This window comes from Girardinichthys multiradiatus, chromosome 10 (assembly GCF_021462225.1).
Source record: "Girardinichthys multiradiatus isolate DD_20200921_A chromosome 10, DD_fGirMul_XY1, whole genome shotgun sequence".
Taxonomy (NCBI): Eukaryota; Metazoa; Chordata; class Actinopteri; order Cyprinodontiformes; family Goodeidae; genus Girardinichthys; species Girardinichthys multiradiatus.
In genome coordinates, this window is record NC_061803.1 from 27663891 (window position 1) to 27687491 (window position 23601).

Here is a 23601-nt window from a genome sequence, read left to right on the forward strand (position 1 = left end):
GTTTAAGAACATGACAAATAATGTCATTGACATGAATCAGTCTGGAAATGAATACCATTGACTCAAAATGAGAGGCATTGTCCACATATTGAAAAATAAGGAATTGTGATGAACAGTCCCAGGAATGGCCATTAGTAGTGTGATGGTCTGGGGCTACATTACTGCTTCTGATTCTAGATGAATAATTCGGAACGATGCATTCTACCCTTATCTTTGTCTGATATAAAACTTGCTTGGTGATCTGAAACATTTAAATGCAATAAAAGAGTGACAACAAAAGAAATGTGTAAAAAGACAAATACTTGCTCACAGCACTTTAGATTTTTATAGTTATAGATATAGTTTGAGTAGAGGCTGGTGAGTTAAAGGTTGTGACATACAGCTTGCAAATAACTGTCACAATGTGGTTTTGGATCGGACCAAAGTGCAGACAAGAGCTCGGCAGGATCATCTTTGAAATTCAAAGATTTATTTACAAGGTCAAAAACGTAGCAAAATCACTGCAGGTTTCCCAAGGCAAGACGTGGCAAAAAAAGCATAATCATGGACAAGAACGAGGTGTGACGAACACAAGGAACCAGCAACGAACAAAGACACAAAACCAACTTATATACTGAGGAATAACAAAGGGCAGGTAATCAGAGAAAACAGGGAACAGGTGTAACAAATACAAAGACTGAGGATGAGCAAAGTAACTAATAAACAGAAACACAGACCAAGCAAACCTATAGACAAAGATAAATAATCAAATGGGGAATAAGAAAACTAGAATAATCATGACTAAAGTAAACAGAGAAACTAGAGGGAACATAGGAACAACAATAACAACCTAGGAACAAACAAAGAACCCATAAAGAAAACCTGAATACAAAAGTAAACAAACCTAACCACACTGACTGAAATTACTGGAAAGGAAACAGAAAATAAACTAGTAAACAAGAAGAATGCAAAGGAACAAATAATAAAACACAATTAAACACAAAGATACCAAAGAGAAATAAAACTAGAGAATCCAGGAAAGACCAAGAACTATAATAATTACAATAATAATAATAAACCATACAAAGTAATAAGAAAACAAACATAAAAGAACTTAAGTAGTAAACACTAGGAGGCGGAAGAGGGAGAAAAGAAAACGATACAAAAGTAAACAAACCTAACCACACTGACTTAACTGGAAAGGAAACAGAAAATAAACTAGTAAACAAGAAGAATGCAAAGGAACAAATAATAAAACACAATTAAACACAAAGATACTAAAGAGAAATAAAACTAGAGAATCCAGGGAAGACCAAGAACTATAATAATTACAATTACAATAATAATAATAAAAATAAAAAACCATACAAAGTAATAAGAAAACAACCAGAAAAGAACTTAAGAAGAAAACACTAGGAGGCGGAAGAGGGAGAAAAGAAAAACATGATACAAAAACCAAAATAGAAAAATCTAAGCAAAAGGTAAAACACAAAGCCACAAAACAAACAGTCCAAAAATGTCACTCTGTGACAATAACTAAATGAAATTTATTAACATTGTTATAAAACCAGTGTTTGAAGTAATTACAGTCATGAGGAAAAGAGGGTTAAAACATCTCTAACACTCATTAAGCTTGATGTGCATATAAACAAAAGAAAAATAAACTTCAAGAAGGAGAATGAACTGAGCAAAACATAAATAGTGAAACATCCAATGGTAGTTATGTTTGTGTCGATCAAAACCAGTATTGTGCTTGCCCATACATATTGATCAACTGGAATTATCTTAGAGAAAACCAGAAGACTGTAGACTCGCTGAATTACAGAGCACCTGTTCATACTGAGTGTGGTTTCTTAAAATATTTAAAGCATATGAAAGGCAGAAGCCCCAGGGCTTAGACTGATAAAGGTCAACAAGGTATTTGAACACGTTGTTTTTTCCCTTTTATAGCTGTTTGTCATTTTTCACGCTGTATTTAGTTGATTAAACTGAAAGCAAACATCTTACTTTCAAAAGTAGGACTACACAGCGTGGATAAATATTACACTGTAACAGAATAGGTCCCAATTTAGGATGTCAGGTATGATCATGTAGTGTTTTCTATATTGTACTTATGTTCTGTATGTAGAGTCAGGTTTAGCTCAGCACTAAGAAGCATTTAGTCTTTAATTAACTTGAATTTAGTTAGTTGTAAATATAGAGTGACTTGCAAAAGGATGCATTTTATTTGGATTTTATGTGATGGACCAACACAGTTTACAGTTCTCAAGTGGAAGGAAAATCATCAGCTGAAAGGTTTGCCGTACATTTGGATTCAAGCCCTTTTACTCTGGTTTACCTAAATAAAATCCACCGCAACTAGTTGTATTCAGAAGTTGGTTAATACAGAGACCCTCTGAGTAATTTTTATCCCAGTAAAAAAATCAGGGTTGTGAAAATAATCAATATTTAGATATAATCGATACTAAAAAATGAATAATTTGAAGACGCTCATTTGCGTTAAAATCAATACAAACGGACCCATTCACATTTGCCCAAATGCACTTCTTCTGGCAGCAGTGCTGCAATAACAAGATACCACGCCAAAACTATGAGCTGCTGGTAAAAAAAAAAAATCTCATAGGAAAGTACTTTTCCTATGAGCCACGGGATTACCCAAAATGCCGAATGATGCCACATAGCTACGACATTGCTCCTGTATCTGCAACAGTGAAGTAGTAAAACCGCTCAAATATTAGTTCTATGGACACGAACAGTCCAATGAAGGTTTTCTGACGGTCTGAGCTCCCGAGATCCGCTTCCCAGGTGCGCAGTTCCAAACCACGCAACATTCCGCTCTACTGCGGCACTAATTGCCGCTAGAAGAGGTGGCAGCTCAGTCAGCTACTAAATAGTGAAGCAACGAAACAAACCAGTGCGCCCCCCACCATTATATACTCTGTTTATTTGTAAGGGCATTTGGGGCTTATGTGGGTAATAATTAACGCAGGTTATGGTGGAGCTAGAATGAAATTGATCGTTTGAACAGAGAAAGGTAGTAGCCCGTAGCAACATACCCTGCTGCTGTAGCTGATCACTAAAGAAAATATACTAAATTACCAGAAAGAAAGAAAGAAACTGTACAGGACTGCTGCTGAATAGAATTGCATGGACCATATCCTTGTTTAAACTGTAAAAAATATTTAGTATGCACCAGGATCCATGTTTGTTTTATGACACAATTTATTTTAGTATAGAATGCTCCTTTTGTGCCTCAGTACTAACATTTATTTTATATTAATATAAAATTGACAGACAAATGGAAGCACACAGTGGCACACTAAAGATAAGCAATTATAATAAAATAATTTAAAGACCCCTAATTCCATAAGGGATATTAGCACTTTTATACTGTTATCTTGCCTACTGTTCTGCCGAACAGGAAAGTGACACTTTTCAATTATATTTTTCTAAACCAGCGCTGGATTGTTCCCTACTTATTGATGTTGCAGCGGTATCATAAATGATGATAATGAATATTTTCCTTAATATCGGTATCAGGTTTGAAATTTAAGTATTGGATTAACCCTAGTAGAAATGCAGCTGTTCTGTGAAGGCATCAGAGGTTTAGAGAACAGTGCCTGGAGGGATTGTCTCCAGTTTTTCAGAGCATTTCAAGATACTCTTTGTTGGAACATTCACATCACTCAAACACACCTTTTTAATCCTTTTTGTTCATTGTATTATCAACAAACCTAGATATTATTTTACTTTCATTCTGTTTAAATTCATTATCATTGCAAACTATTTATGATGCTAACAAAATATGTCATCTTCAACTGTAACGTCAATATAGCACCATATGACCACAGTCAAACCTCTGTACGCCTCAGACAGAACTTTGCATTTATCTACTGTGGTGATCCTAAGCAGGTTACTCCAGTTACCTCCACTCAACATAAAGTTAAAGAACCCTCAGGGTTAGTGTTTTCTTTTTTCCTTTTTCTCTGAAGACTTTCAGTTATGTATTTTCCTTCAGGCCTTAACAGATTTTACTGAAAAGCGCCAAGTCAGACGTACCTGCAAATCAGTTTGTGAGACAGGCATTACGCAAGTCAGGCATTGTGTGTGACAAGAGTTTTGGCACCGCTATGGTTGGTTCTACCCATATGCATTCACTTTGTCAAGTGGTGCTTGTCTTGTTCCATTTTCCAATTTCCCAGCAGGTATTTTCTCTTGAGGTATTATTATGATTTTTCCCTTGAACTGCTATTAGGCTGAGGAGATAAAACATTTAACATTCAACTAAAGGTACACATGGCTTTACCTCACCTAATAATTACATTTTCTCAATGATTTGACTATCAACACATCTATCTATCAACACATATAATTTTCCAATATCCCCCATCAATGATGAACAATCTGTAAAGAAAAATTTGTTTTTTTTAAATGGGGGTTTCCTGTGCCTGTCACAAATGAAATGTGCCATTGCAACACATGTTACCAGCTTGTTAATAGCACAACGTTGCAGTCACAACAGATGAATGCAGGTTTACATTGAAAAGTTTTACTCTGAAACCATCCCTCACTCACTTGTACTGCAGCGTATGCAAGTCACCTTTAAAAGTTTATTGATGCATGACACTACCTGAATACATTATTGAAATGATGTTTATGCTTGTGCATAAATTGGTAAGCAGCTGAAACTTTAAGCATGTCTTTCTCAGGTGGGGCTGCAGACAGGTTCGTACAATTGTTTTATACGGTAGGAGCATCATAATCACTGTCATAGACTTTAATTACACATCAATAATAATGATTTTCTACAGTTGTAGGTGGATGTTTATAACCAGTTATAATGAAACATCGCAAATTGACTACATAAGCAGAAGTGTTCACTTGTCCTCATAAAATTTATCCAACACTTGCACTCTGAGGTGCAGTTAGGTTTAACCTTTGACTGCATTTTGTAGCAACTATCTCTTCATCCCAAAGTTCCTCACGGCTTTAAACTCTCCTCTTCCTTGTTCTCAAATGCTCTCCTCTCTCTCTTTGTCACTATCTCTATCTATCTGTCTTTGTGTAAGCAGCGTTGCATCGGCTTAGGATCTACTCCCACTCCTGGTGAATAATACTCTGTTGCAGTTTTTCCAGATTCCCTGTCTGATGCTCACTTGACAATAACCCTTCCATCAGGTAAGTAACCTCCACTTTATATGCAGGTGCCTATTTAAAACTCATGTACATGTAAACTCATGTATAGTTTATCCACACACATTATTAGCATGATTAATTTCATCATTAGCTGTCATTCATTGCACAAATAGAATCATGCGGGGGGTGTCAGAGTGTGATCTATTGATTTAAAATCTTCTTTCTTCCATTTTAGCAGTATTAAGTTCTATTTATGTTATGTAGATTAAATGAAAGCTCATCGTGGAAGGAGAAGTTAATTGTGTAGAAATAGTATTCCTCATGTTAAAAATATGTTTGTCTTAGTCTAAGCAGAGCTGCTATAAAGTGAAAGCAGAGAGCAAAATTGCATTTCCTCTTATTCCGGTCATCTTTTCAAGTTACTAAAAAGCACATTGCACTGGAAAATTCCTGCATGCTGTCCATTGTGTATCTAATCCTCTGAGGACTGTACAATTGTGTTTTTTAACAAATGTGTCAAAATGAAAGTCCTTAAATTGGTCACATCAATACAGTTGCAAAGTCATACCAGGAAATCCTTAAGAGCAAAAGGGATAATGTCTAATATATAGACATCATTACAGCCACTAAAAAAATCAACCATGAACATCAATGTATTTTACTGGCAACAGACCAATACAAAGTAGTTCATAATGGGACATTTGTTTACTAAGAAAAGTCTGAAACGTGTGGCATTGTCTTGATCCTCATGTATTAGGTGTTTGTGTCTTGAGTTTCTTGCCTGTTTCTCCGCACTTCCCTGTTTAGTTGCTGTTATTCCTATTAGATTAGGTTTATAGTTCAGTCTTGTGTTTAGATATGTTTGTTACTTCCCCAGATTTCTCCATATCCCTGCTCATCTGTGTTAATTAGCCTCCCTCCTTCAGTTGCTCTGCATTTTCTGCTCCACATTGTATGTGATTAGCTCTTCTAGTTCATTGGTCTAATTTCCACCATGTCTCCCTATTTATACTCTCTGGTTTTCATTGCTCTCCACTGGATCCTACTGTTTGTCATGCCTAGTCTGTTTATTACCTGTTCCATGTCTGTATACCTGCCTGGTCTCTATGTCCTGTCGCCACCTGTAAATTACCAGTTATTATACTATTATTATTAAAACATTTCAACTCACTATGCGGCTCCCATGCTCTGATCTGCATGTTGGTCCTACCAAACCAAACCTACTCTGATACCCCTAAATAAAATATAGTGCCTTCAGAAGTGTCTTAGTTAGCAAGCAGAGTCAGTCTGTGTGTATAAATACATAATTTCTGCGAAGGCCTCAGAGGCAAACAGCATCATCAGGAACTTGGACCACAGGAGTCCGGTCAGGTAAGGGGAGCATTATGCAGAGAAGCATCCAAGAGGTCCATGATAACTATGGACCTACAGCTCAGGTGGGAGAATCTGTTGATAGGACAACTAGTCACACATTTAACAAATCTTACCTTGTTTCGAAGAGTGGCAAGAAGAAAGCCACAACGGGTCTGGTTCGCTAACAGCAAACACGTGGAAGAAGTTCTTCTCCTCAAATTAGACCAAAACTAACGTTTTTGACCTACACACAAAAAGCTATGTGTAGGGGGAAAATAGGGCTTTAAATCAGCCTGAGCTCAACCCACAATGAAACATGGTGGTGGCAGCATCATGTTGTAGAAATACATTTCTTCAGCCAGGATAGAGAAGTTTATTGGAAGATTTATGGAGCTAAATCCAGGGCAAATCTTTTGAGGCTGCAAAAGACTTGGGTTAAAATGGCCCAGTCAAAGTCCAGACCTAAATCCGAATAAGAATTAAAGGCAAGTTTGAACATATTGCTGTTTACAGACACTCTCCATCCAGTTAGACTAAGCTTGAACTATTTCACCAAGATGAGAGGGGAAACATTTCAGTCTCTTGATGCATAAAACTGATAATTATAGATAATTAAAGACTTGCAGCTGTACCTGTACTGATAGTTGGTCCTGTAAAGAATGGCGTGAATTCATCTGCCGCTATACAGGTCCTTCTCAAAATATTAGCATATTGTAATAAAGTTCATTATTTTCCATAATGTCATGATGAAAATTTAACATTTGTATATTTTAGATTCATTGCACACTAACTGAAATATTTCAGGTCTTTTATTGTCTTAATACAGATGATTTTGGCATACAGCTCATGAAAACCCAAAATTCCTATCTCACAAAATTAGCATATTTCATCCGACCAATAAAAGAAAAGTGTTTTTAATACAAAAAACGTCAACCTTCAAATAATCATGTACAGTTATGCACTCAATACTTGGTCGGGAATCCTTTTGCAGAAATGACTGCTTCAATGCGGCGTGGCATGGAGGCAATCAGCCTGTGGCACTGCTGAGGTCTTATGGAGGCCCAGGATGCTTCGATAGCGGCCTTTAGCTCATCCAGAGTGTTGGGTCTTGAGTCTCTCAACGTTCTCTTCACAATATCCCACAGATTCTCTATGGGGTTCAGGTCAGGAGAGTTGGCAGGCCAATTGAGCACAGTGATACCATGGTCAGTAAACCATTTACCAGTGGTTTTGGCACTGTGAGCAGGTGCCAGGTCGTGCTGAAAAATGAAATCTTCATCTCCATAAAGCTTTTCAGCAGATGGAAGCATGAAGTGCTCCAAAATCTCCTGATAGCTAGCTGCATTGACCCTGCTCTTGATAAAACACAGTGGACCAACACCAGCAGCTGACACGGCACCCCAGACCATCACTGACTGTGGGTACTTGACACTGGACTTCTGGCATTTTGGCATTTCCTTCTCCCCAGTCTTCCTCCAGACTCTGGCACCTTGATTTCCGAATGACATGCAGAATTTGCTTTCATCCAAAAAAAGTACTTTGGACCACTGAGCAACAGTCCAGTGCTGCTTCTCTGTAGCCCAGGTCAGGCGCTTCTGCCGCTGTTTCTGGTTCAAAAGTGGCTTGACCTGGGGAATGCGGCACCTGTAGCCCATTTCCTGCACACGCCTGTGCACGGTGGCTCTGGATGTTTCTACTCCAGACTCAGTCCACTGCTTCCGCAGGTCCCCCAAGGTCTGGAATCGGCCCTTCTCCACAATCTTCCTCAGGGTCCGGTCACCTCTTCTCGTTGTGCAGCGTTTTCTGCCACACTTTTCCCTTCCCACAGACTTCCCACTGAGGTGCCTTGATACAGCACTCTGGGAACAGCCTATTCGCTCAGAAATTGTAGTGTGACAAATGTACAGGGTCTGAATAATAATTCAAAGGTATTTAAATAAGGTTGTGGTAAAGAACTTAATTTCCCTACAAATTGACACTAAGAGGAAGTTTAATGGTACCAAAATGAGAGCCATTATTGCATATCTTGTTGTCACTGTGCCAGTTCATAAATCTTGTTTCAGGATGTACGCCTGACTGATAGTAGCAGTTGCTCTCAGCTGATCCGGTTGCTGATTTCACAACATCTGGACATTCTTTAATTTTTTGAGTCAGCTGTCAAGGTGCTGCCAGAACTTCTCCATCTTTGTGACAGTTCCTCTGTACCATTGTGCAATCTGTACACCGCTGAAAGACTTTGAACTTTTGTCTGGAGTTTGATTTGTAGCTCAAAAAACACAATGTGAATGCAGACAAGAAAACATGTTCTCCTGAAGGGAAACGTTTAGAGAAAGTCACTTCAATAATAGTTCATATGTTCTCTTGATGCTGTCTGTGTATAATCTGTTGAAATCTGACACAAATTTGGTTGCAAACACTCTTTGAATGGCTGAAACATACAGTTACATTTAAGTATAATTAGACTCTATCAATATTATAATATTGTTTTAGAATATTGTAATATTGATGGACTTTAACATGAATAAAAATAAATGGTGCAGAGCTAAATACACAAAAATAGTTTTGAGTCATTTGTTACCTTTTTTACTTCAAATTTGGTACTTTACATCAAATAAACCTCAAAAGGAAATCCGTTATAGCTAAAATAAATTCTTGCATTTGAGCTGATCTGTCATTCATTAAGAAATGACAAAAAACAATGGTTGAGAGAGTACACTGTCTAAATGAAAGAGTGTAGGAAAGAAACTGAACATTTTAAACACATTAATACTTGCTAGTAAATTGCACATTATAATTTCTTTCAGGACTCATTTTTGACAGGAAAAACTTGTATATTTGTACTAATAAGATGCAGAAGCTATTATCAAAAACAGTTTGCTGAATATTTTGCATTTGGCAAACACAGCAAGTGAAGGATGATGCAATACTCAGATCCTGTATCAGGTTGATGGTCAATATTCCAGTTTTTATTCTTCTTAAATGCAACTAAAGGAAATGAAAGTGCTTAGAGATATGGTAAAAATTGCCCTTTGTTAACTTATCCTATGAATTCAGACACTATGTTGTGTCATCTCTTGTATTATGTGCTGAAGTTGTGTGGTAAGCTGACTCACTCTCCAGCAAAAATTTTACAGACCCTCGAAAACACTTGAAGAGCTACAGATTGATATTACTTTTTAGGACTATGGGACGGTCTGGCTTTTTTGAAATAATCGGTTCGCTCAAAACTTGCTTTTTGCATTATTTAGCTGTTAAGCTACTTTTATTCAACTAGATAAAATATGTATATTGCATTTGCCTACTGATAAATCAAATTTGACACTTTAAACCTAGTTATGAATGACTTAAAGTATTGAGAAGAAGCTCCATACTTTCTGAAATTCAAATGAAAGCCCTGAAACCCTAACCCTAACAACAACTTTCGAAAAAGGTTAACTATTAACTGGTTAGCTCAGCTTCAGATCAGTTCCTTTAAAGATCACAGTAAAGGTAAGATACAGGGTGTGGATCCAAGTCACAAATTACTTGACTTTAGACTCGACTTGATAATTTCATTGACTTGGTCTTTCACACTAACGGCTCATGACTTCACTTGGACTTGAACCGTTTGACTTAAAAAGCAGGTTTGTACTGCTGCAGTTGGTTTATGTGGAAATATTTTTACTTTTTATTTTATTTACTTAATGTTGGATCAGTTTGTTCTTGATTTCTTTTTTGGGTTTTTTTGGCTAATATTTACTGTAAAAGCAACATCAGCACTGATTTTGAGACTATTTTAAAGTTTAGTTCTTGATGGTTGTTATGGCACACCTTTTAAAATTATTTAAAATTGTCAAACTAATTATAACTCAGATTCTTTTTTAATTACTTGTTTAAGACTTGAAATGAAAAGTTTACGACTTCAACTCGGCTCAAGATTTGCATGCCTTGACTCGACTTGGGACCTTCATGCCTTAACTTGGATCTTGATTGAGACGTGGGTGGAAAGACTTGAGAATAACTTGGAATACAATGACTTGGTCCCACCATTGCTAAAAAGATCTTTTACCTTATTTCAGTTTTAGGGTTCTAAATATCGGTATAAAATAATAACTTGGTCTGTACTACATTCTAAAATTAGGTTGCATTGCAAAACACAACAGATTCCACATTGCCATCAGCAAAGCCAAAACAGAAAAGCTATGTGTAAGTCGATCCTTTCTGCATCTATAGAATTTAAGTGGGAAAAGTGCTGTTTATCAAATGCACTTGATGAACTGATCATTAACTACTTCAATTTGGTGCTGCAAAAGTTGGATCCGTTTGCGATATTGATGATCTTTGTTGATGGAATCCATAGTCTCTTCTGGTACCAGGTTAGATTTAAGTATTGACTTCCAACAGATGGTGAGTTCATTCCAGATTAGTTAGGCACAGTAAAGGGTCCAAGTTTTTTAGGTTAAAATGTCCTCTTTCTTTCAGTTCCTGAAGGCGGAGACATTCCATGATGTCATGCCTTTGGATGTGTTTGAGTCTGCTGTATCTCCTACAACACAGTGTTTCATCAGACCAAGGTTTTTTTTATTTCTGTTGTACTGCAAATTGATACTTGGAGAGTACACCAAGAGTAACTAATGTAAACACAATATTAATAATGAAATAAATAAATAAATTTCTTTTGCTATTTTTCTTTGTTTAGCAGTGTCACTCATTTGCCCCAAGAACTTGGAAGTCAGTTATGGAGAAACAGTGACAGTGAACTGTTCAATTGAATGGAACAAAAACTGCATTGGTACAGAATTCATCTGGAAATACCGAGATGACATCATTGAATGTAAAAACGCCTCAACCAAGTACATCTGTGACTGGGATCGTCGCTCTTATGTGTTCCTGGACATCTTTGATGTCAACAACAATACAAGTGTCTCCGTTGAAATTGGGTCAAATTGTGGTTTGGATGTTTCTCCTTTTATCACAGTGAATGTTAGTGGTGAGTTACGTTTAGCGTCTAAAAGTCTGTTTTCTATTCAGCTATGAGAGCAAGATGATTAAAAAAAGATGTATTCACTTTTTTTTAGGGATGGTGGTCGAACCTGATAGGAGCTATAAGGAGGAGACCCGGTCAAATCTGATTCTCGGTGCACTGGCTGTTGTTGCTGCCATCATTGTTGTGGCCATTTTGTCTTTTCTAATTAAAAATTGCATATCTCGGAAATTCACTCACACTGGAGTGAACCAAAATGGTAGTATTTAAGACGGTTGCTGACATCTCCAAAAGAAATGCAAGAAAGGTTTTGTTCTTTCTTTCTTACAGAACTCTTTTGAACCAGCACAGCTTTTGGTCAGACAATGCTGGTATGTCCACTGATCTGAAACCTGGACTGTATACCCCTTTAAATTCGCATGCTTATGCTGCTGCTGGTGGCAGCTCTGTGTATGTACAGACTTTTTAGCCAGTGAGTGAGTTCTGCCTTGTTCTGCTCTGATCAAGTCTAACACAGGGCAATAAGGCCGGAGCTTGAAGTAATAATGATTCGTATATACATACTGCATTTGTTGTAAATGAAAGTTTTTTCTCACAATACTGATTTTTTATTCTATGAATTTGGCTACATCTTACTCTCAGCAAATGTATGGTGTACAATGAAACAAAATTACATTAACCTTGTGTGGAGAATATTCATGAAGTAGAGTCTTCATTTGGATGTAGGAGGTCAAACAGCAATTGGCAGTGGAGCATCACTTGGCACATCTCTTGACACCCAAGCAATAAGAAATCAGGGTAACACCTTGGCCAGCAGTAATGTCCACACACCAGTCTGCATTCGGTCTTCATTGTAACCAGTGTTACGTAAGTTGATTTAAAAATGTAACTGGTTATATTTAGAAGTTACTGAAATTGAAGTGTAATAGTAGTTTAGTCGGGCTCGCCTCCACGCACAGCGTGGGCTCTGGAACCCATCTCCTTGAGAGGGGTTGGACTCTCTTCTACTCTGGAGTGGCCCACGGGGAGAGGCGGCGGGCTGGTGTGGGTTTGCTTGTTGGGGGTGGGGAGACTGCTGACCTCGACTGAGGACATTATCGGGCAGTGGAAGGAGTACTTCGAGGATCTCCTCAATCCTGCCATCACGCATTCCGTGGTGGAAACAGAGGCTGGGGACTCGGGGTTGGACTCTTTCATCACCCAGGCTGAAGTCACTGGGGTGGTTAAAAAGCTCTGTGGTGGCAAGGCTTTGGGGTTGGATGAGATCCGCCCTGAGTACCTCAAGTCTCTGGATGTTGTAGGGCTGTCATGGTTGACACGCCTCTTCAACATTGCGTGGCGGTCGGGGACAGTGCCTCTGTCTTCATAAGAAGGGGGACCGGAGGGTGTGTTCCAACTACAGGGGGATCACACTCCTCAGCCTCCCTGGTAAGGCCTACGCCAGGGTTTTGGAGAGGAGAGTCTGACCGATAGTCGAACCTCGGCTTCAGGAGGAGCAGTGTGGTTTTCGTCCTGGCCGTGGAACACTGGACCAGCTCTATACCCTCTACAGGGTACTAGAGGGTTCATGGGAGTTTGCCCAACCGGTTCACATGTGTTTTGTGGACCTGGAGAAGGCATTCGACTGTGTCCCTCGTGATGCCCTGTGGGGGGTGCTCCAGGCGTATGGAATCGGGGGCCCTTTATTAGGGGCCATCTGGTCCCTGTACGAGCAGAGCAGGAGTTTGGTTCGCATTGCCGGCACTAAGTCGGACCTGTTCCCGGTGCATGTTGGACTCCGGCAGGGCTGCCCTTTGTCAACCGTCCTGTTCATAACTTTTATGGACAGGATTTCTAGGCGCAGCCAAGGGCCGGAGGGGGTCTGGTTTCGGGACCAGTGGATTTTGTCTCTTCTTTTTGCGGATGACGTGGTCCTGCTGGCCCCCTCTAGCCAAGACCTACAGCATGCACTGTGGCGGTTCGCAGCCGAGTGTGAAGCGGCTGGGATGAGGATCAGCTCCTCCAAGTCCGAGGCCATGGTACTTGACCGGAAAAGGGTGGCTTGTCCTCTTCAGGTTGGAGGGGAGTTCCTGCCTCAAGTGGAGGAGTTTAAGTATCTCGGGGTCTTGTCCACGAGTGAGGGAAGAATGGAGCAGGAGATCGACAGACGGATCGGTGCGGCTGCCACAGTAATGGGGGCACTGTGCCGGTCCGTTGTGGTGAAGAGAGAGCTGAGCCGAAAAGCAAAGCTCTCAATTTACCGGTCGGTCTACGTTCCTAACCTCACCTATGGCCATGAACTTTGGGTCATGACCGAAAGAACGAGATCCCGGATACAAGCGGCTGAAATGAGCTTCCTCCGTAGGGTGGCCGGGCACTCCCTTAGAGATAGGGTGAGGAGCTCGGCGTAGAGCCACTGCTCCTCCACATCGAGAGGAGCCAGTTGAGGTGGCTCGGGCATCTATACCGGATGCTTCCTGGACGCCTTCCTCGGGAGGTGTTCCAGGCACGTCCCACCGGGAGGAGGCCCAGGGGACGAACCAGGACACGCTGGAGGGACTATGTCTCTCGGCTGGCCTGGGAACGCCTTGGGCTCCCCCTGGAGGAACTGGAGGAGGTGTCTGGAGAGAGGGACGTCTGGGCGTCTATGCTGAGTCTGCTGCCCCGGCGACCCGGTCCTGGATAAGCGGAAGACGACGAGTAGTAGTTTAACTCATTCAACTACTTTAATAAAGTAATGTAATTTATTACATTTAGTTTATTTTACAAGGCATTTCGATCTGTTATGGGTGGTTGATGTGATAACGTCAAGTTGAGAAGAAAGATGGGAGCTTCAAAGAGACCGAAATCTTCTGGATCTGTTCAAATATGCAGCTGTGGTTTCACTGACTTAAACTTGCAATTTTAAGTAAATTGGAAGCTTTATACCTCATGTTGTTTTAAATCTTGTAAATGTATATTTTATACATTTTAATTAAAAAGTTTTCATATCAAACCAAAGAATGTCATAGATAGAAGGCTGAAATTAATATCCTTTGAAAGATGGGTGATCATCTTTAAATTTACCTCTTTGGGTTTTTGTTGTTTTGTTTTTGTGATGTTCTCGTGCTCATTGTGGTTTGATATAGGAACAATCTCACAATTTCAATGTATAGTATTAGTGTGCCCATTACAGTCCTTGTTCTTGATTAATTAGGAAGTTGTAATATTACATTTTTGCCAATATTAGAAAACATCATTATTTTTTCTTTCATTGGTATTAATTGGCAGGTGATATGTATTTAAAGTAGAAATGAGATATATTTTAATATATGTAAATGTAGGCAGCTGCTTTGGAAATTCATCCATCAGAATAAACTGGATGCTAATTTATGAATGACATCATGACCTAAATATTTTTCTAAACCTTATTTTAGACAGTTTGATAAATGAACAAGAACTAATTCAAGCTGAAGCAGTAAACTTAATTCAAATTATTGAGGTGATGAACTATAAACACAAATCAGTTCATTTTAACCTGAATGAACCTAATTTAGAACTAGTTCTCTACATGGGTGAACTGGCCCCACATTGAGCACAACAATAACACTGATATCATTTACCTTGGATGTCTGTGAATGGCATCATTCCCACTTTACTCTTCTTCCAATTCCAAGTCGGGAAAGCAGTGGGATTTGCTAATTGTTATGCTCACTGTACTGACTAGGCTACTTTGAGCAATACACACCAATATTCGTGCATTTCTCTGTTTTTTATATAATCAAAAACCAATATTATTATTTTATATAAACATCACAAAAGTTATTGCATGTGCCTAGGATTTACAGTTGTAAAAACCATTAGAAGTGCAAATAAAAATGTTTGATAGCAACCTTTACTATCTGGCTGCTATGTTGTACTCTGACATCAGGGTTGATGAGGAAACAGATTTTCCAAAGTCAGAAATCTAACTTGACTGACGTTCTAATTAACATTCTAGTTAACGTTTTTTAAAAGGTAGCATAAAAAAATTCTGGGCTCTAGGTACATGGAGAACTGTCCTTTACCAGTTTTCATTGGTTTCCTAGTTTTCAACTAAAAATGTTAAGGGTAAAGTTATTTCCAGATCTGAGTTCCAACATTAGAAGTAAATGGAGCGCATGAACAAACAGGCCAAATTTGATTTCATCTACAAAAATTGGCTTTAATACAAAACAGACATGGAACAGGGATGAAAGCAGTGGATCCAGCAGTAAACAATGAAAACCAGAAGGTTTAAATAAGTAGGTAGGAGAATGAACCAATGAACAAAGAAAGGCTAACCAGAAGGAGTCAAGAGCCGCTGGTGGGACATAATGTAAGACAAGTGAAGGAGGGAGGCTAATTAACTCAGATGAGCAGGGAATCGAGGAGAACAACAAAACATAAGAATAAGTCACGAATCTTAACTGCAATGAATGAACTCAAACAACAGCAATTGTAAAACATGGAAGCGCAGAGAAAATTGACAAAGAACTCAAACTACAAACACTTAACAGGCAGACCATGACACATTTCACTCTTATCTCGTTAGACCATAAAATATGTTACCAAATGTCTTGGGGCTCATTAAGATATTTTTTGGGAAATGTGAGATGGGCCTTTGTGTTCTATTTGGTCATCAGTTCTTTGCACATTATTAGAAACTAAATGATTTGTACAGTGGATGAACTTAAGTCATTCAGAAGGACTAGGATTTACAAAACTGACAGCAAAAGCAAATAAAGAAAAGAAAACCCAAGCGTGGAAATGGAACTGGAGAAACAGCAATAATTATCACGATCCAGCATTAAACAAATAAAACCTAGCAGATAGCAATTTGTGTCAGGATCTGTCTGTGTCAGCCTTTTGTGTTTGTTTACTTTCTGCTCAGCAAGGTGCGTTTCTGTTCATTCAGGTTTATTTAGATTCCTTATGTTTAGTTTTGTTACTTCCTGGATTCTTGTGTTAGATGTGTTTAGTTTATATTTCCTTATAGATTTTGTGTCCCCTTGGTTATGTCCCCTAGTTTAGTTTCATTGTTTACTTTTTCTGTTCAGTAGACATGTCCCTGTTTTCTTCCTGCACTCCCTGCTCAATCAGGGTAATTGGGCACTCTCCTTCAGTCTTCCTGCATCCCTTTTCATCAGCTTTTCCATGTTTCTTCTGATTAGCTCCTGTCAGTTTTTTTTTCATATAAATCATGACTTAGGACAGCATTCAGCATTTGTCCCAACTGAAAAAATAAACAGAGATGAATTAGATGTGCAATTCAAGAATGTAATATATAAAAACAAAGCCTTCCCAGAATTGGAAATTGTGGAGACCATAAATTGTATTTTGTTGTTGATTTATTTGATTTTTGTTATGGTTTGTAAGAATGATTTCAATTCAGTTTATTTATATAGCACCAATTTAGAACACACATCATCTCAAGACACTTTATAAAGTCAATTCAATCGAATCATGGATTCCAAGTCAAGTCCATACATTCCAACTGAATTCCAATTGTATGTTATGAATGTATGGCTTCATTGAAATCTAAAAGAAATTTGCAATAAAAATCTGATTAAGTGTTGTTTTACACCATCCATCCTTTATTTCAAATTTATTTGAGTGGGGACAAGACAAAAAACAATGTCACATTTATTGATTATATTTTTTTTATGTTTTATTCACAGTACAAGTGCTCTTTATTTTTTTGCCATTTGAAAGTAGGCAGACAGGAAGTGGCATAAAAAGATGGGGAAAGACACGTGGCACAGGTCGCTGGGGTAGGGACTCGCACGCAGTGCTGCATCGAGGTCTGAAGCCTCCGTATATGGGTCATGCGCTCTACCGCAGCACCATGTAAGTCTCTAGTCTTACATTTAAACAAACCATTGTCCTAATTTGCAACCCAGTCCCATCCATCCATCTATTGATCAGTCTTCTGCTTATTCTAGGTCAAGTCACAGGAGTAACAGATCCAGGAGGGAAACAAACATTCACTCCATGACATCCTCTAGCTAATTCTAGGTGATCCCAAGGTGTTTCAAGGCCAAGCGATTTCTGGGTCTTTCCCATTATCATTTTGCTACAGATGACTAGTGGCTCTACTTTGAGCTCCCCTTGGACGACAAACTCCTAAACCTACCTCTAATGCTGAGTCTGGCCGCCTTGCAGAGGAGGTCCATTTCAGCTTCAGATCCTTGATATCAATCTTTCAGTCATAATCTATATCTAATGACCACTGGTAAGAGTCAGAACAAAGAAGGGAGAGATTTACTATTTGGGCTCAGCTCTTTCTTTATGACAGTCAACTTGATCAGCGCCAACATATCTGCAAACGAGACACCTACTGTCCCATTCAATTGCAAATCACTCCTGTGTACACTAAAGGTCATGGCTTGATCATGGAAATAAAAGCATATTATCCATAAAAATCAAAAATGAAACTGAGTTTTCCAAACCAGAAACCCTCCTCTCCATCACTACCTCTTGAGATCCTGTCCATGAAAACCACAAACAAGATTGGTGACAAGAGGCAATCCCTAGCAGAGTCAAACCCACATTGGGAGCAGGTAAAATTTTGCATACAGTTCTGGCTTTAGTCAAACATCTACCGAGTAGTCCTTAGAGGCATGCCTGGTACCATTTACTGTAGTACCCCCCTAAAAGGACTTAAGGGACACAGAAGTCCAGTCATTGTTCTACACCCAGGATAATAGTTACACTTCTACTCCTAATTCTGAGGTTCAGTTGGAGCCTCCTTTCCAAAACGCTGGAGAAAGATGTGTGATCCCTCAATATTTGGAAAACACTCTCCAGTTCATCCACCCTGGTCTGGCATTCCACATGTATTGTCCCTGACTTCCATTCAACCCCTGAAATGTGTATCAAATATAAAAGCCACAGAACATCCTGAGCCTTCAGCACTTTAGAAGAATCATGTACCTCTCCTGGTGTCTCACTAAAGATCTTTTTCACTTCCTTGGTAACCTCTGACATAGTGAAGAAATCTCTATTCCTAGGGCCTCAGACTCTGCCTCAAACTAAAGGTGCTTCCTCAAACACCTCACAGTATTCATAGTCCTATTCTTCCCTGGGTCTTACACGCATATGTACAGAACATAACAACATACACAGACAAAAACCTACTTACATGCCTTGGGGTTCTCCCCTTCATTTATGACTTCCACTGTATTCTTTAGTCCTTTGTAGTGCACACAAACACATCAGATTTGACCTTTCACTTTCAAGAACTAAGCCATGTCTGATATACATGCCTGATCATGGCCTGACATCTCACTATAGTTATTAAGTAACTTATATACGTATTAAGGGTTTCAAAACATGAGCATTCAGCTGAGGGATATTTTTAAAATGTGTTACAAGGGAAATTATCTCTTCGGCATCAGGTGTTGTTCATCTTTTTTTTTCCTTTTTCCGGCCTCTTGAATGTTCTGAAATGTTCAAATACCATTTCAACTAAAGCTGCTGAGACAATAGACTCTAAAAGCAGGGACTTTTCTTCAGGAAATTTTTAATGCGTTTATTATGCTGCTTATGAACTCCGACATGAAATTCCTAAATGAACTAATGACGAGTGATGGAACTTGTCTACATATAAAGCCGTCAATAACAAGAGCTTCCAGGCCTTTGATCGACTGCAGCACCGCATAAACACTCCCACACACTTAGAGCTCATCAAGTACCCAGAATCAGTAGAGTTTCCTTCGCTCACCACAGATGAGGCATTTCTGTGACAGTCACTTCCTCCTGTTAGTGAAGCTTGCAGCGTCTCAGGCATCTGTACATGTGGCGGCTTGCCTGTTGCGGGATGAAAGCCAAGGTGTGGAGCTGTGTGTTGGGACTGCTCTGCATGCCTGCTGAGGTTATACTTAACACCAGGACAGGTGAGTTTATCAATGTGTAAGAGAAGTGAGAAGACAGTTTTGGGTTTGGGAGAAAGTTAATGATTCTGATTCATCTTTTTCTGTGGTTTTACAGTTTTTGCGTGTTTTCGGGCTTGATGTTTAAACACAGTATTTTCAGCATGCACATACTCCTTATCAGTGACAGTATAGTTGCAGGTTGGGGTTGTAATGTTCCATATCTGGTTGCATGTGTACAGTGCCTTGCAAAAGAAACATTTTATTTAATCATTTTTTGGATATTCTTCAGATGAAAAATCTGATAAAGATGAGTGCATTTGTATTCAGCTTACTATACTTTGACACCCCCAAATAAAATTCTGAGCAACCATTTTGTCTTCAGTGACCACCAAATTAGTAAACAGAGTTCACCTGTGCATAATTTAATCTCAGTATAAATCCAGCTGATCTGTTAAGGCCTCAAAGGTTTGTAGGAGAACAAACTAGATCATGAAGACCATGGAACACAGCAGGCAGGTCAGAGAGAGAGGTGTGGAGGCATTTAAAGCAAAGAAAGGTTCTCAAACAATTTACCACGCTTTAGAAGATCTCACAGAACACTGGCAAGCATCCTAAAATGGAAACAGCATGGCTAAACGGTGAACTTTAATTTCATCAGGTGTTGGGGTGTGGAATGAGTGATCAGCTCAAACCAACAGTCAGACTCAGAGGAACGACACAGAGACTATTTCTACTTGCAGCGAGGGTAATCTGCAGTTTATTTTATACAGCAAAGTAAACAGACATATCAGGTTACAAAATAGGGGTGCGAGACAGATCAGGCAGAGTTAGAGAGTGGAAAGAGGAACAGCTGGTTCTGTTTTGGGTGTTCCGAAACCAGCTGTACATCAGACTGTTTCAAAACAGAATATAGAAGAAGTACATGTGAGTGATAATAATGAACATTAATGTATATACATTCGACCTAACATCAGGGAAGCAGCCAAGTGGCCCATGGTACCTCTGGAGGTGCTGCAGAGATCCACATCATATTTAATAGAATCTGTTTAAAAGGTTACTATTAGTCGTTCATTCCACAAATCTGGGCTTTATGAAAGCCATAAGATGTCCTACTTGACGTTTGCAACAAGCCATGTAGGAGACATTACAAACATATAGAAATAGGTGCTCTGGATCAGATGAGAACAACATTGAACTTTTTGGCTGGCGAAACATTGTGTGGCAGAAGCACTATATATAACGCCTGAACACACCATCCCACTTAGAAATATGGCGGTGGCAGTGTCATGCTGAGGGATGCTTTTCTGTAGCAGAGGCAGAGAAGATATTCAGAGTTGATGAGAAGATGGAGACAGCTAAATATAGGGCAATACTTGAAAAAACCGTGTTAGAGACAGCACAAGACCTGAGACTGAGTAGGAACTTCTCCTTCAAACAACCGCAAACATATATCTAGAGCTGCAAGACCAAATCATATTCATGTGTTAGAATGACCCAGTCAAAGTCCGAACCGTAATTTAATTTGTAAACTGTGGCAAGACATAATTATTGATTTTCACAGATGCTATCTTTAGAAGAATGGTCAACAACAGCTTTTGGAGAGTCAAACCCCACAAGACTTGCAGCTCTTATTGCAGCATAATGTAGTTCTACAAATATTGACCCAGAGGAAATGAATACAAATGCACATCACCATTTTCCAATTTTTTTTTGCCTCCAGGGCAGCTGTGGCCACAGCGTAGTCTCCCACTGTCATTGTGTGAATGGGTGGCTGAATGTTTGTAGTGTTAAGCGCTTTATGGTCCTCAGAGTTGATAAGCACTACAAATACAGGCCATTTAACGTTTTATTAGGTCTCAAGTTTTTCACAGATCCAGGGGGCTCAGACATACCCCAGGAATAATATAATGGCAAAAATTGGGTGCTTAAATGTTACTAAATATTTACCAAATGACTAAAGTGAAGTGAAAGTGGTGTTGAACTGAAACTTTGATCTTTTTTATGAATTCATAAAAAAATCTCATATTGATCACATTGCACACACATATATATATATAAGACCATTTATCAGACTGGCAATGTGATGTTGAGTTAGTCTCTAACAGTCGATCTCTTTCTCTGGCAGCTTCCCAAAGCCCCTTGACCATTTCAAATGTTAGGGTCAATTCGTCACTTGAGATCATATGCACCACAGCCCTGGAGAACACCACAGGCCTCGCTCTAAAAAGGCGTTTCCTTCGAAATACGGAAATTATATACCTTTCGTTTCAAAATGGAGTTGTTACCAAGAACACTACCGCTGAAAAATTTAGAAACAGAATTGGCATCACACAAGAGCAGCTGGATCTGGGGGTCAGGTATAAATTCAAGCTGCAGCTGTCCCTGCTGGATGACACAGACTTGTATTACTGCCACTGGACTTACATTATGAATCCTACATACAATATACTTCACCTGGAAAGCAATGGCACCGTCATCATCGTCAGAGGTAAGAAAAATCGTAGTGCTTATTCACATTGGAAGAGCTGTAATGTTACATGTTCTTTAAAATGTTCTTGTCCGACTCTTTCCCTCCCAGAGCATGGACCCGTGGAACAATGCAGCGACCACACTGTGGATCTCACCTTGATCTGCATGAGCATCGTGGCATTTACTGCCCTCTCGTTCATATTTGTCGGAGTGATGATTATGAGATGCAGAAAGGTAAGCGTGACCTGCTCTGATAAAAATGTTCTGGCTACGAGTTTGAAACTGTGCTCAGATTGATCAGATCATTTTTGTGTTCCTACAGTTTAAAAAGCGCTTCACGCCTGGCAGACCTTACGCACCTCCCTTACCTCCAAGACGTCCACAACCTCCCAGACCCAACCACTCTCGGCCCATTTACCCGCAGCAGCAAACTGCCCATCACTGCCCATACATGATGACATCTACAAACGACTACGGCATCTGGGCCAATCTACAATGCTCAGAGTAGACTCAAACCGATGATAAAATCTGAGGCTTGTACAAACAATTACTGTTTTTGTCTGCAGAAATGTGTCTCAGCTACCACATCCTGAATAAAGCGAGGCTGTATGTATGTGTGTGTGTGTGTGTGTGTGTGTGTGTGTGTGTGTGTGTGTGTGTGTGTGTGTGTGAGAGAGAGAGAGAGAGAGAGAGAGAGAGATCTGTTTGTGATGGAAAACTGCAAAGCGTGATTTATGTAAAGGTTTTTTCCTTGACACATTAAAACTTTTGAATGTACTTCAGACTGTCAAGCTATTATTTTCTGTCACATAAAAAATCTCAAATGAATATGACCAAGACTTTTTGTCTATTTTGATACCTTCATTAAATTAAAAAGATTAACAATCTTGCAGTTGTCTTGAACACTCTTTGTTTTTTTTTATTTTACTGCACAGCTGTGCTCTGTTCAGATTTATGGCATGTATGATTTAACAATCTGCTTGGGGAGAAATGTTATAAATACTGAAATAGATTTAGAGAAACAGGCATCATTACACTCAGCAACCGTTTGTTGAAGACTTCTTGATTTTACAGTAGCTTAAAAAAGTAGTCATACCTAGAAAACTTTAATAGGCTTCAGCCAACAAATCTGTGCTCCTCTTAAATGTCAGCTGGTTGTCTGTGATAAGGAGAAGGGGTTGGCTGACAAAAATTCCTTTGTTTTTTTTAAATGTGCAAAATCGTCTCTATGGCAGTTGCTAAAATACTACTTTTGTTTGTTATTTAAAAATTTAGGAGGTAGCACAGACATCTGGGGTTATTTATTATAAAATAAGAGTTCATCAGAGAAAATCTTATTTACAGAACTCTTTGGGTTTCCATTATCCTGCTTAAAATGCTCTTGTTCACAGTGAAATAAGGGATCCACAAAGCATATTGAAACATCCCACAGAGTTGAAATTGAATCTGGGATAGTTAGATTCCCACCAATCTTTTCCTCAAAATCCAACATGGCTGTCATGCAAAGAAAATGTAATGCTAGTTTCAGTAATTATCTGTATATATCTTATACAATCAATGGCACACACAATGATGTGCAATGTCTTTTTGTGACCTTATTCCTTTAGGGTTTGAATGGATAAAATGCGGAGAAACACAACAGTCAGCAAGTCAAGTTAGTTTTCTGATATGCACCTGGAACAAAGTTCATTGGGGAAAGACAAATGAAACGCAGCAAAAAAAAACAATAATGATAATAATACTAGCAAAACTGTGTTGAACTTCTTTCTTTATTGATACATTCCATTTCTGCTGGGTAGTTAGAAAAATCGATTGAAATGTTTCCTGAAATTAGTGTTTAGACAGATA

General features: G+C 39.1%; 1 protein-coding gene and 1 long non-coding RNA gene across 2 annotated transcripts; both read left to right on the forward strand.

The window, feature by feature from the left end:
- Positions 1 to 4668: 4668 nt before the first annotated feature.
- LOC124875676 lies at positions 4669 to 12454 on the forward strand. The gene is made up of 4 exons (XR_007040098.1): positions 4669 to 5157; positions 10930 to 11021; positions 11147 to 11437; positions 11526 to 12454. It is a non-coding gene; the product is annotated as an uncharacterized LOC124875676 (long non-coding RNA).
- A 6274-nt stretch (positions 12455 to 18728) lies between these two features.
- LOC124874863 lies at positions 18729 to 22642 on the forward strand. Its single transcript, XM_047376467.1, has 4 exons — positions 18729 to 19305; positions 21410 to 21772; positions 21863 to 21987; positions 22076 to 22642. Exons 1-4 carry the CDS (start codon positions 19206 to 19208, stop codon positions 22259 to 22261), a joined length of 774 nt encoding a protein of 257 aa, XP_047232423.1. The 5' UTR covers positions 18729 to 19205; the 3' UTR covers positions 22262 to 22642.
- The last annotated feature ends 959 nt before the right edge of the window (positions 22643 to 23601 follow it).

What these genes read in the sequence shown, in the direction of transcription:
- LOC124874863 (XM_047376467.1), top strand. Translation starts at nt 19,206, where the DNA reads ATGTGGCGGCTTGCCTGTTGCGGGATGAAAGCCAAGGTGTGGAGCTGT. An exon ending in CACCGTCATCATCGTCAGAG is followed by an intron (nt 21,773 to 21,862) that starts GTAAGAAAAATC and finishes TTTCCCTCCCAG; the next exon opens with AGCATGGACCCGTGGAACAA. An exon ending in TGATTATGAGATGCAGAAAG is followed by an intron (nt 21,988 to 22,075) that starts GTAAGCGTGACC and finishes GTGTTCCTACAG; the next exon opens with TTTAAAAAGCGCTTCACGCC.